Consider the following 14,822-nt stretch of genomic DNA (forward strand, 5'->3'; position numbering starts at 1 on the left):
CTGCGGCTGGTGCCCAGCCTGAGGCGGTGCTCCGCTGGGCAGCGGGGCATCTGCGTCTCTGCAGCCACCAGCGGCAAGGGCGGGAGTCTCTGGAGCCGGGCACAGCAGCAGCAGCAGCAGCAGCAGCAGCAGCAGCTGCGGCGGCAGCAGGAGGGACTGTGAGCCACGAACTGCATCCCTGAACTCGGCTCGGTGCTCCAGATCTCTTGCGTGGCACACGGCACCCGAGGGATTTGGCTGGGGCTACAAGGTCCGGAGTCGGGGGGGTGTATGTGGGTTCGACCGGAGATCCCGGTGGCTGCACTGTTTAGCAGCCATGCTGCCCGGAGTGGGCGTGTTCGGCACCAGTCTCACAGCCCGGGTCATCATCCCACTCCTGAAGGACGAGGGCTTTGCCGTGAAGGCACTGTGGGGCCGAACGCAGGAAGAAGCCGAGGAGCTGGCCAAGGAGATGAGCGTTCCTTTCTACACCAGTCGCATAGACGAGGTGCTGCTGCACCAGGATGTGGACTTGGTCTGCATCAACCTGCCTCCTCCTCTCACCCGGCAAATCGCGGTCAAGACTCTGGGTGAGTGAGCTCTCTGCCGCTGCACGTTCCTCTTCTGTCTCTGAAGCCCTGTGCCCTTTCTCCACCCCTCTCAGCCTTCTGACCTTCTCCCCTCCTACCCACCCCGCTTCCCACAGCCTTTGGGGGAATCCATGTACCCAAGACCGTACCAGATACTCCCTCTCCCTCTGCACCCTCATTTTCTACCTTCTTAAATCCCGGAGCCTTCCCTTCTCTGGCACTAAGGACGCGCTTCCTCCTACACGTGTATTAAGAGGATGTTGGAGGGGTGTGTATGCGGTGTGTGTGTGTATGTGTGTGTGTCTGTGTGACTGTGGCTGTGTCTGTGTCTGTGTCTGTGTGTGTAGGGGAAGCTGGGGTGATACTGAGACGGGTCATATGCTGATCGCCAAGCTTGGGCAAACCAGCAGTAAGAAGAAACCAAATGCTCAACCGTGTGTGTGTGCGTGCGTGCGTGCGTGTGTGCGTGTGTGTGTGTGTGTTGTGTGTGTGTGTGTGTGTGTGTGTGTGTGCGCGCGCGCGCGCAGGCGTGTGTTGGCGTGTGCAGTCCCAGAGAAGACTGAGTAAATGACACCCCACGTGTTTGGCCTTCTCCTGGGGGGCTGAGAGTTTTGCTATATAACTCCTGCCAGCACTTTGCCGAGGTAGTTTGGTTTTTTTCCCCCCCGGGTTTGTTTGTTCACCGAGGCTTTAGAGGAGAGGGTTCTGGGATAGCAAAAGTCTGGAATTATTCCAGTCTGAACCCTTAGGCAGGAGGTGGAAGGAGATAAGGTGTCTTCCCTGGAGTATTTTCAGGGGCTTTTTGAGGTTATTCAACCCTAGTTGGGCTGGCAAGAAAGGCTTTGGTCTGACTATATTTATTTGGGCGGCGATAAAACTACAACTTTGGAGCTTTTACATTCTTTTGGGTCATAGTCAGTCGTCAGGTTTGAGATTCGAGATAACTGCTCTAAAATTCTATGAGCATGGAAGCTGTGGTGTCCTAAGCATAATTCTTTTGTACCCAAGAAGGCAAAAATCTCCCAGGTTCCTTTTGTAAGTGGTTGGTTGTTATTTCCTTCCCTAATGTCTTTCAAAAGCATTTCTAAAGCCTTACTGTTGAAAGCCTGATGGTTGATTTCTTTATACCTTATCATCCCAGTCTCCTAGATTAACATCTCCTTCATACTCAGGAGGAAAAAAAACCCCACCTCACAGTACTGCGTATTGTTAATCTGGAGTTTTCCCAGGGACGCTGCACACTGTTTACTGGTCCTAGAAAACAAACATTGTCTGAAGTGCCATCAAAGGGGTGATATATTGTTCTTGAATATTGGGAATATTGGGAAGGAAGAGACAGAGCATGGTAAAATGATCTCTTACTACCAAAAAGTTGGAGGGAGAAATTAAAAAACAGCAACAACTAGGAATCATTTATTAAATACTCTACCTATAATTAAGCAAGATCACATTTAAAGAAGAACCCCGGGAAAAAAATATTTTTTAAAAATAAACTTGGATCCATGACAGGTGAAGGTTGTATGAACTGTGACTAAATCATAGACTTACAGGTTGTAAAGAGCTTTCTCCTGGAAAGAAATCATTTTTACTAGCACATACTACTAGTGGATACAGTAGGGGATCTTGGAATTAGAAAGATGCAAGTTCATTTCCTATGTCAGACACTTAATGGTTGAGTGACCCTAGACAGGTCATTTAACTTCTTAGCCTCATTTCTTCACATGTAAAATGGGTTTAATAATAATACCCATCTCCCAGGGTTGTTGTGAGACTCATATGAGACAGCAGGCAAAGCCCTTTGCAAACCTTAAAGTGCTGTAAAAATACTAGATACTATTGATAACAGTTTGTATTCAAGTGGTAAGGAGTCTAAGCACAGGGTCAAAATTTTTTTCCTCATTTTTTTAAACACATGCTACGGCAGGGTATGGTAGAATGAATATTTGACATGAAGTTAGGAGACCTGAGTTCAAATACTGACTTCGGCTCTAACATTTACTAGCTGTGTGGCCCTGGGCAGGTCACTTAAGGTCCCTAAGCTTAGTTTCCTTAAGAAAAAAGATGACACTGGTACCACCTCTCACATAGGTTTGTTTAGAGGAAAGCACTCAAGAGTTGTCATACTGGGGAGACAATTAAATTACTATTTTGCTTCTTTTCATACCAATGTGTTAACTGTGCGATAACATAATTTACTGAGGTAGGAATTAGGTATGAAGGCTAGTCAATTTGGGGCCAACAAAATTTGGGTCTGTCTGGGAGGAAGTAAAGTTATACCAGCAGAATTCAACTTCTGATATTCAATTAAAAAAAAAAAGCATGTGTTAGGTGGTTACTACGCGCCAGGCACTATCCCGTGGATGCAAAGACAAAAATGGAACTGTCCCTACCCTCAAGGAGCTTTCCTTCTAGTAGGGAAACAACATCGTCCAAATGAATGCATAGAGATCATAACATACCATCCATGGCCCAGGGTGGGGAAGGGGGTGACAGAGCATCCTTTCCTACTAAGGGACCCCATCTCTGGGCAGTTGGTGAGGACCAAGCTCAGTTCTGGGGGAAGACTGAACTCTAAAAGCAGGGGATGAGGAGATGACAGGTCTTATGAAGCTGGAGAATATTTGAACTGGTCCAGCCACTGACTGACTCTGTTTTTTGTCTTAGGACCAGACCAATTAAGTTCTGGGCAGTTCCTCTCTGGGGGCTTGGCCACTGGGTGGTGAAGACCACCAAAAGAGGAATTGAAGAATTGTGATCTCTGTCTGTGGAGGATGTATCCATACCCATGAAATCATGAATCCTTGAAGTATTGATGTCAATCAATATTGCCACAAGTATCAGAGAGATTTTTTTAAAAAAATTGAACTTATGATTTTAGTGGTATAGGGAACCCCCAGTAAGGAAATTGCCTCTTTTAACGCTGACTGGCACTTGCTTTGCAGCCAGTAGAGAGATCCCTAGACACACTTAGGGGTTAAGTGATTTGCCCGTGTTGACAGGGCCCATGATTGTATTCCTTCAGAGACAGAACTTGAACTCAGTTCTTAACTCAGTGGCCAGCTCTACCCACTATTCCAGGGGTGGGGAACCTTTAGCCTTAAGGCAACAGGTGGGTCTCTAGGTCCTAGGTGGGACCTCTAGGTCCTCAAGTGGGGCCCTTTGACTGAATCCAAACTTCATAGAACAAGTCCCCTTAATAAAAGGATTTGTTCTGTAAAACTTGGACTTGGTCAAAAGGCTGCACCCAAGGACCTAGAAGACAGTGTGGCCTCAAGGCTGCAGGTTCCCCACCCCTGCACTATTCCATATAGCCTCAACCTGGTTTGCAAAATGCTTTACATATATTATTATCTCTTTTCAGCAACCCTCTCCCCATCCCAGGTAGGACTAAGAGGCATGCTCCCAATTTCATAGGGTCATAGGCGGGACTTCAGAAGTCATTTAGTTTAGTAGTGTCAAACTCAAATAGAAATGGGGGCCAATACTAGCTAAATAAGGATCCTTTGGGGCTGCATATTGACATTGTTTAAAAATGTAGTATTATCTATATTTTATTGTATCTGTATTTATTTTGTTAAATATTTCCCAAATATAATTTAATCTGGCTCAGAGGGTTGGAGGTTGGCTGTATTTTTTTTTTTGACCCCTCTGATTTAGTTCAATCCCCTAATTTTTATAGGATCATACCTCTAGAGGGGGAAGGGAGGCCATCTAGTTCAACCCTCTCATTTTACATTGGAGGAAACTGAGGCTCGGGGAGGTCAAGTGACTTGCCTGAGGTTACAAAGACAGTATTAGAACAGAAGTCAGCATTCGTTAGAGACGGCATTCTTTCAACTGCCAGTCAGGAAGTTCCACCAGCAAGGTTTGAACCCATGCCTCCTTGACTATTAAGTTCAGCACTCTATCCATCCACTTCTGCTGCCTGTGCTTATGACATAATTCTGTCTGATGGTGGATCCCAAGAATAAACACATATAGGGAGGATCTATTGCAGTGTTGATTTGGGGCTCCAGAGCTATCCAATTATCTGGCATGACGTGATACTTACGTGCCCTGAAGTATCTGTATGGAGGGAGTGGGGTGGGGAGGGGCGGGGTTATGTTGCCTCTTGATAAATAAAACAAGCTCTGTTATGCATCAATAGTACTTCTGTTGTCATAAAAAGTCCTAAACAAATACGGTGTTTGTCTTCTTAAAGAGCCTCTTCAAACCCAAGATTTAGCAGCTGGGTTTACTGCAGCTTGGAGAATAGAAGACCTATCCATAAAGCATGATTGAACAGATTTTTCTTTTCAATTTCTTTCAATTTTTCTATTGTCTGGGGCCTTTTCTTAAGCCTTGCTACATCTTTATTTAGTGCCAGTCGGGTTAGAATGCAAACCCTCACTTTGGTGCTACTGGTTTTTGGATGTGGAATAAAGTTATCAGTGCAACTAGACTGGAACTAGACTTTGCTGGGGTTAGGTCTTGGAGAGCCTCGGGAGGCAGTCCTGCGTTCTGCTTCATCACTGGGAAATCCAGAGAACAGAAGCCGTTCTTCCAGGAGCACCTGCAGATGCACGATGGGGTTTTCTTCTTTGGTTGACTCTCTAGTCACAGTTGGACTTCTAGTAAACACGCTGTAGTAAATGAATGAAGCCTAAAAAGAGATTGTATTACTGGAGCTGGTCTGGGTTGGGCTGTACTCAGCTTGTTTGTATTTGGTGCTGGAGTTAAAGTAGATGTGGATTTTCATTCGTAACGTGGATTACTCTTTTTTATATGAAGATGCCGGGGCTGACCCACCATCAACAAGGAAGAGGCTCTTAGTTGTTTATCTAGCAGGACTAGCTAGCTCACATTTTTTTTTTTAAACATCATAAGCAGAATGGTCCTTTGGGGTAGAATTATAGCTATCATTTAGCTACTACTATTACTACTACTGCTACTACCTCTCCTCATTTTTATCCTCATCGCCCTGGGAAAGACCTTAGCTTAAAAAGGCTAAGGTCTCCCATTGCATCTGGAGCCATCTCCAGCCCTCCTGATCTGTATCTTGCCGCTGGGCCCAGATAGCTTCTCAGGAGAAAGTGAGGTTGGTGACTTTGCACAGCCCTCCCTCACTTAAATCCAATTCATTTGCAAGTCATGCATCATCTCCCTGACCGTCATGGTCCCCTTTCAGAACAAAGGACAAACAACAATAGCACTTCAAGGTTTGCAAAGTCTTTTACATTTGTTAGCTCATTTGATCATATAGAAATCAGATCTTTGATCAATTTCATTCTAATTATACATTAACTAATTGAACTAATCAGTCCCTGTAACCAGTTTTTAACACTTTCCCACCACTTAGTAAATTTTTTTCCTTATGAAGAGAATTTCAGTCTTCCTAAGTTGGGTATTTATAATGTAGGCATCTTTCATAGAATCACGTTATTGATAGAATGTGGAAATCAATGTATGTACTGTAGCTCTTTCTGACTTCTGCTCAGTAGACAGCCAGGGTTGAATAATTGCGATTCTGTGTTTATGTGCAGACAGCCTTTGTTTCACTGTGAATTATTCTTACCCAGAGCTGCATTGGCAAGCCTTGTTCCATGAAGACATGAGAACTGCTCTCATTAGAATATTGGAATCTCTCTGGCCTGCAGGAGGACTGTTTGTTATTGGTAAACTGTGTCCTCTAGAATAAGTTATCCTAAACTGGACTTTATTTTCTATATCTTCAAGGCTGAGATGGTCATTCTCCCATCTTTTACAAGTGACTATATATATATTTTTAAAGTTTTTAATTAATTTATTTTGAATTATCAACAATTGCTTCCATAAGCTTTTGAGTTTTAAATTTATCTCCCCCTCCCTACCTCCCTCTGCAAGACAGGGCACAATCTGATATAGGCTGTACATATATATTCCTATTAAACATTTTCATATTAGTGATCTTGTAGGTAAGAATTAGAACCAATAGGAGGAACCACCAGAAAGAGGAAACAAAACACAACAGAATCAAAAAAAAAAAGCAAATAGTATGCTTCGATCTGCATTCTAACTACGTAGTTCTTTCTCTGGATTTAGTTAGCATTTTCCATCATGAGTCTTTTGGAGTTGTCTTAGATTCTTGCATTGCTGAGAAGAGCCAAGTCTATGAATGTTAGTCATTGAACAATGGGCTGTTACTGTGTACCGTGTTCCTCTGGTTTTTCTCACTTCACTCAGCATCAGTAAGTCTTTCCAGGTTTTTCTGAAGCCCCGGCTCATCATTTCTTATATAGCACAATAGTATTCCATTACATGCATACATCAGAGCTTGTTCAGCCATTCCCCAGTTGATGGCCATCCCTTCAATTTCCAATTTTTGGCCACCATTACAGGTGGCTATTAAAAGTGTCAAGTGTCAAGAAAAGAGATAGTCAACAGTGCCAATGGCTGCAAGAGAAGTCAGGAAAAGGGAAAGAAGAATGTAGGGGGGTGGTTCAAGTGTGCTTTGTAAGTACACTACTGTCACAACTGGAGAAAAAACAGTGGCTGGAGCCAGCTGTCAGAACTAGAATTAATTAATGAAAAAACATTTTTTTTTTTGCTTTTTGGTGAGGTAATTGGGGTTAAGTGACTTGCCCAGGGTCACACAGCTAGTAAGTGTCAAGTGTCTGAGGCCCAATTTGAACTCAGGTCCTCCTGACTCCAAGGATTGAACTCTATCCACTGTGCTATCTAGCTGCCCCAGAAAAAGTATTTATTAATCACTGTTCTAAATATCATGCTAAGTACTGTGGATACAAATACAAAAGTCAGATGGCCTCTGCCCCAAGAAGCTTATATTCTAATAGAAGAGACCACTGATGTAGAGTGGTCAGGGTGGGTGTTTTGGTTTAGAAGAGGCCTGCATAACATATGGCCCAAGGGCTGCTTGTGGCCCACCAAAGGATTTTGGGTGGCCCCCCAAAAACGTATGGTTGCTGCTGTGCACTTTCCTGTTTGTCACATGACCTGAGGCAACCAACCATTGTCAGCCTGTCTCTAGTATAACCTATCTGCAGCTCAAAGAAGTTTAGCCTATTTTAATTTTGGCCTCTACCTACTGCCAAATTGTGCAGGTCTCGTTTAGAATGTCAACCAAGTGGTCCATGGAATTATGGAGAAGTATTTTGACACACACTTTTTAGGGGCTGTGGTGGTGTTGAGCAGATTATAGTTGGGGTGCTGCAAGTGAAGTAGGATAAGTGCCAGGTGGCAAGCAAGAAGGTAGATGTCTGGGTGTAAAGTGAAACATGGCTGGCATCATATAATAGAGTGAGTCATGTGAGGTACTCACCATCAAGGCACCATTGGTCCTAGGAGTTCTGGAATTGAAAATGTCGTCAGTCAATCAATAAACATTTGTTAAGCACATACTATATGCCAGGCAGCTAGGTAGTACAGTGGATAGAGCATGGGTCCGAGAGTCAGGAAGACTCTTCTCCCTGAGTTCAAATCTGGCCTCTGACACTTACCAGCCTTATGATCCTGAGCAAGTCACTTACTCCTCAATTTCCTCATCTGTAAAATGAAGTGGAGAAGAAAATGGCAAACCACTCCACTATCTCTACCAAGAAAATCCCAAATGAGGTCACGAGGAGTCAGCTGTAACCGAAAAAAATGATTGACCAACAACATATGCCAAGCACTGAGCTAAGCTTTGGGGATACAAATAAAAACAAAGACAATTCATGCCCCCAAGGAGCTTAAAAATGTAATAGGGGAAGACTACACACAAAAGGAAGCTGAAAAGGACATGAATGATAAATCTGTAAAGGAAATTGAGAAGAATTGGTCAGATATGTAGGAAGAGATGAAAATCTAGACAGGAGAGAGTTTCTAAGAAAAGAGATAGTCAGTCATGCCAACTGCTGGAAAAGAAGTCAGGAGAAGGAAAAGGAGGGTGTGAGGGGGTGGTTCAAAAGCATTACAGCTGGTAGGAGACAGGGAGAAAAACTGGGGCCCCTCTTTAAGACTGATTAGATGCCCTGGAGCCCATGGCCCTGTCCTCCATTTACAAGATCCAACTGAAGAGGTAGAGGATACAATGAGATTCAAGTACCAGGCTGATTCAATCCTGTAGGATACTGAGATTTCCCAATGATGGATTTCCAGGGGAAGGAAAGCTTTGATAGGTCCAAAGAAGTCCAAAACCAGTGGGGCTGGTAGGGAATTTAAGTACATAGCATCTGGTTTGGAGGGTCATTGTTGAATGTTTGCAGGGAGGGAAAAGAAATGTTAACTATGTCATTAGATGATTATATTATATATTACTAGCTGCATGACCCTGGGCAAATCACATAATCTATTTGCCTCAGTTTCCTCATCTGTAAAATAGGGACAATAACAACACCTCCCTCCCAGAGGTGTTGTGAGAATCATATGAGGTAATAATTGTAAATTGCTTAGCACAATGCCTTTCACATAGTAAGCATTCTATAGATGTTAGCTGTCATCATATATCAACCGAGAACAGATACTAAGCTGTGGTTCTGTCTGAATCTAGAGCAGAGGGAGTGAGCTCTTCCTCAGACTGTTCACTAGGCTGCCTGAATTTGTCACATGGCACAGCCCATGTGGTAAACTCTTCAGAAAAGGTTGCAGAATAAATTAACTTGGAGAAACTGAGCCCTTCTTGCTTTGCCAGAAGGACGGTTTTTCAGAAGCAAAAATAGAAATTAGGACTCCCCTATTCCAAGTTTTTGAGCTTTTGCTCCTGGGGAAGCTGACAATGCCATTTCTCTGCCTTTGTTTTATGCTGTAAGCTGTCATTGGAACCATGTCAAAAATAGTTGTTGCCCTGTGGTTAAAAAGTGACAGTTTCTGTTTTAATGAGTTTCTTGTTTCTTTAACAGAAGATCATAAATTCAGTCCACAGGTGTCTTTTAGACCTGCCAGATTATGGCGACCAAAAGCCTCCTTTGGATGCTTGTTAAGATTTTAGGGTTTCACCTAAGCTTTGATCTTGTTGCACACTGAGGCTGAGCTAGCCTTTGTCCTAACTTGTTTGAGTTCCCTTTGCTGGGAATTTCAAGGTCTCCATCCTTCCTGTTCTTGTTCCAACATTGTCAACAGCTGCTTGAAGTTAGAAGGTTATGGCTTTGTGGGTCTTAGGCTCCCAGACGCTGGGACAGAAGATGAGGAAGTAGATTGGGTTCAATTCACTGACCATCACTGTTAACAGCAGAGATATCCCACAAGAGGAAAATGTTGTACCTGGATTTAAGTATGTTTTCCCTCTAGCACGGTACACCGATGCTGAATTTCCCATGCTTTTTTTAAGGTCCCCTGTGGTCTTCTCCCACCTTCTGTAAATAAATTGCTTGGAAACATTGGTGGATACAAGTAAAATTCAGATATGTGAAATGTGTGGAGAGTATAAGAAGTCCCTAGATGTTACACAAACAAAAGAAGTTACTGTAATTTCTTCTAAAAGAAATTAGGTAATGTCATCCTCATTGTGTAGAACCAAAATTTTGTTAATTTGAGCCATCACTAAACTGAAGATTTCTGGCTTTGGAAAAAAAAAAAGAATAATTCCATAGAACTTTAAAGTTAAATGGAGATGCTACAGGTCTTTGAATTCCTCAGACTGAATGGGAAAAAACCCTGAGGGAATGGAGGCCAGATGTATTTTGTGGTTCTTACCAAGAAAGAATGAAAAGGTAGTCAAATAGATGTTTTGGCTTAGATTGATCATGTGACACAAAAGAAGAATTTTATTTGGATGGTGGGGGCACTACCTAAGGAAACAGATAACAAAATCTAGTTACTCTGTTATATAAGCATGCATTAAGCCTATGTGCAGAATTCTATGAGAGACACAAAGCTTAGCTGGTAGTCGCTGCCCTTAACTATAACATACTACTAACTATATTACATATAATATACATGTATAGTATATATATATGTATATATATAGTTTAGTATATGTTATATATAACTATCATATATAACTACTAACTATATACTATATTAACTATATTATATATAGTATAGTATATATTACATATAATACATACACACACATATATATAACAACTAACTATGTAATATAATATACTAGTAACTATGGTGTTAGTAGACAGGCTCAAATGAGATAATTCTGCCTAGCAAGATGATCAATAGTTAATTAGCATTTCAAAGTATTTTCTTGAGGACATTTTGTTTTCTGAACTTTCTCCTTCAAATTTACAGAAATATGGTTAAAAGGTTTTTTTTTAATATAAGTAGTTGTTTTTTAAAAATTTTATCCTCTCTGAGTCTCTCTTGGCCACACAAATGGATAACGAGCTGGTCCTAAGGTTGAAAAGGAGAAGAGTAGGGATGAGAGTATTTTCAAGAAATTACAAAGTGTTTTTACTGGTCTCTAAGCTTCCCAGGGAAACAAAGACCTACCTCTTCAATATGAACATTTTGCCAATGTTGCTTTATAGCAATGAGATGTGGAATATGTGTGGGCACAAGCAGGCTGCCATTGGGTCTAACCCAGTGATTCTCAGAGGTTGTGCATCAACTAGATGGGCCCTGAATTGTATGCAACATGTACCTGGAACCACATGTGTATTCATTTATCTCCCAAGAATTGTGTGAAGCCCATATTTGGCAATTGTGTTTGTGGACTGTGAAAAAAGATTTCACTCAGTAGAACAAAATTCTGCCTTATGTGTTCTTTTTGTTGTTTGTTTGTTTTTTTTAAAGACAATTGGGGCTAAGTGTCAAGTGTTTGGTCTGAGGCTGGATTTGAACTCAGGTCCTCCTGACTTCAGGGCTGGTGCTCTATCCACTACACCACCTAGCTGCTCTTGTTCTTTTTTATAGTAGTGTCTTTCCATCTGGATAAAATATGAAAATCGTTAAGGATTTCTTAGAACAAAAGTGTCAAACTTGTAAGCTTGGTCACAAGGTCTGATTGGGAAATGTTTAATAAAATAGATAAAAATACAATACAACATAGACAATGTTAATTTGTGGTTTTCTGAGTCAATTTACAGCTGGCTGTGCTCCATTTCTCCTTGTTTGACATCAGTGCCTTAGAAGATGTAACAACAGAAGTAAATCTGCTGATAATAAATATCAAATGAGGCATAAAACAGGAACATGTATACTTGCTAAAGGTACTGACTGGTAGCCGTGATGGAGGAGATCCAAAGTAGTTGAGTTCTTTCTCTGATCATTATCTTTTATCTTTCCATCTTTCCCTATGCCTCACTCTAAACCTACTCTTCATTCTTTTTTTTTTCCCTTCTTTTGGTGAGGCAGTTGGGGTTAAGTGACTTGCCCAGGGTCACACAGCTAGTAAATGTCAAGTGTCTGAGACTGGATTTGAATTCAGGTCCTCCTGACTCCAAGGCCAGAGCTTTATCCACTGCACCACCTAGCTACCCCCACTCTTCATTCTTACAATGCCTTCCATCCTAGCAAACATCGAGTTCCAAATTATTGTTTGTGGACATTGTAAAGGTGAGATTAGGCCTTTTGGAAATTTGCTGCAGTTATTTTAAACAGAATTAGTCATTCCTTTTTGTGTTTTTTTCTTTTTTAAAATTTTATTGATATCTTTTATTTTTAAATTACTTATTTCTAAATGTAGCATATCCCAGTTGTCTTCACTAAGACTTTTGGGACAGCCTGTGTGTCCTTCCCCTCTCCTCTCCACAGATTCCCTTCCTTGTAACAAAGAATAAAAAAAAATTAAGAGTAGAAGAAAAAACAGTTCAGCAAAACTGATCAAGATATCAGCTAAACTTGATAATTTATACAGTGTTCCACATAGTCTCCCATTTTTGCAAATAGGTAGGTGCATTTTTTACTTCTTTTCTACATCAAACTTGCTCATTATTATTGTATAGTATTCAATTTATTTATTTAATTTTTTGTTGCTGTTCTTTCCATTTCCATTCTCATAGTTACTGCATGTATTATTTTCCTGTTAGTCTTATCCTTAGCATTTAACACAATGCCTGGAACATAGGTGGTTAATAAATGTTAATAAAAATGTTAATAAAAGCTGTTTCTGCTTACTCCACTTTGTATCGGTTCATGTAACTTTATCCATGTTTCTCTGTAGTCATCACAGGCATTGTTTCTTATAGCACGGTAATATTCTTTAGCTTGTTTAGCCTTTCCCAATCGATGGGCACCTACTTTATTTCCAGTTCTTTGTTACTATAAAAGTGCTGTTATAAATATTTGGATATAGAATTGCTCATTTAAAAATATCGACTTGCATCTGTCAAATGAGGGCTCAGGACTAGGTGATCCTTAAGGTAAAGACCTTACTGACTCCTCTCTCATTTTAAATGTACAACCATATAGCTGTATATACATGGTTTTGCATGCAGATCTTGGAGGAGAGTCAGGATCAGAATTTGTCTGGATGAATGTTAATTGCAAATGCTTACTGGGTGGTGAGATACTTGAAAGATAGGTGGGAGTCTGCAAAGTAGAATTGCAGGTTTAGTCAGCTATTCATAGAAAACTGTCTTGGTAAGCTCAGAGACAAGGGGTGGGTTCTACAGGAGATATGGTTTCTGAACACGTCTAAAAATCATTTCATCAGAAGGATGTATGTGAGTGTGGGTAGGCATATATGTGTGTGTGTGTATATATATATATATACATATATATGTATATATATATACATATATATGTATATATATACATATATATGTATATATATGTATATATATATATGTATATATATATATGTTGTATGAGAAATTATTTCCCCATTATGGTAGTATATTGGTGCTCATTTTTTTCTTTTATTTATTTTTAGTTTTCAATATTCACATTTACAAGATTTCGAGTTCTAAATTTTTCTCCCTTTCCTCCCCTCCCACTTCCCCAAGATGGCATACAATCTGATATAGGCTATACGTGTATGATCATATTGAATATATTTCCACATTAATCATGTTGTGAAAGAAGAATCAGAACAAAAGGGAAAAACCACAAGAAAGAAAAAACAACAACAAAAAAGAGGAAATAGTATGTTTCGATCTGCATTCAGACTCCATAGTTCTTTCTCTGGGTGTGGATAGCATTTTCCATCGTAAGTTTTTTGGAATTGTCTTAGATCATCTCATTGCTGAGGAGAGCTAAGTCTATCAAAGTTGGTCATTGTACAATGTTGCTGTGTACAATGTTCTCCTAGTTCCGCTCACTTTCACTCAACATCAGTTTATGCAAGTCTTTCCAGGTTTTTCTGAAATCCGCCTGCTTAACATTTCCTTTGGAACAGTAGTTTTCCATTACACTCATATACCCCAACTTGTTCAGCCATTCTCTAATTGATGAGCATCCCTTCAATTTCCAATTCTTTGCCACCACAAAAAGAGCTGCTATAAATATTTTTGTACATGTAGGTCCTTTTCCTTTTTTTTTTTTTTTATGATCTCTTTGGGACACAGACCTAGTAGTTGTATTGCTGGATCAAAGGGTATGCACAGTTTTATAGTCCTTTGGTCATAGTTACAATTGCTCTCCAGAATGGTTGGATCAGTTCACAACTCCAGTTGGTGCTGATTTAAAACGAGGTATAGGAAGATTGTCACTCACCTGTGGGTAGTACCAATAAATACATTATTCTGGCCAGTCCAGCTACTCATCTTTGAAATTGTGGGCTTCCCATCAGGGTGTTTAGACAAATCAGGGATGCGTTGGGTGGCTAAGACTTTTCTGGATTATTGTATAAGTGAAAAGTAGGCTGCTGGCCTCTGAAAAGAAAAAGAAAACTTCTTAATAGAGTAGAATAATAAAAGATAGTCTTTATAAACTATTTGGTTGTCTCCATTCACCCGCTTTTGCAGTTTTGTTAGCTCCTGGCAATATGCAGATCTTTTCCTTTAGTTACTCTAGTTTCCATGTGCTGCGGTGTGGTGATCCTGTAGAGCCAGCAGTCTTTTGATTTTTGAGGTAATTTGTGTTAACTTTTGGGCCTGCATTTCCCAGTTTGGTTTGGTATTGTGGTACCTGTTACTCCTGGTGGAAGTTTTCCTGGGTTTTCTAGATATGTGTGTGTGTGTGTGTGTGTGTGTGTGTGTGTGTGTGTGTGTGTGTGTGTGTGTGTGTGTGTGTGTGTGTGTGTGTGTGTGTGTGTGTGTGTAGGAGTGGGACGTAGAATTCAAGAATCTCATTAAACCTTCTTTGAGAAATCTGGTATAAGCAGTTTTCAGAGTTCATAAAGAAGGAAGCCATGCACTTGAAAGTGGTCCTCTTAGAGGAGGCCCGGAGAAGCTTATTAACCAA

The 14,822-nt window shown here is 40.9% G+C and overlaps 1 protein-coding gene across 1 annotated transcript in view; it reads left to right on the forward strand.

Annotated features, from left to right (window-relative positions):
• Positions 1 to 316: 316 nt before the first annotated feature.
• GFOD1 (Gfo/Idh/MocA-like oxidoreductase domain containing 1) overlaps positions 317 to 14,822 on the forward strand; it is a 151,216-nt gene continuing 136,710 nt past the window's right edge. The window contains exon 1 of the mRNA XM_021009917.2: positions 317 to 569. Within this exon, the coding sequence (XP_020865576.1) occupies positions 317 to 569 (253 nt within the window). The remainder of the gene's footprint in view (positions 570 to 14,822) is intronic.

This window comes from Phascolarctos cinereus, unplaced genomic scaffold (assembly GCF_003287225.1).
Source record: "Phascolarctos cinereus isolate Bilbo 61053 unplaced genomic scaffold, phaCin_HiC Scaffold_4;HRSCAF=312, whole genome shotgun sequence".
In the NCBI taxonomy this organism is placed as follows: Eukaryota; Metazoa; Chordata; class Mammalia; order Diprotodontia; family Phascolarctidae; genus Phascolarctos; species Phascolarctos cinereus.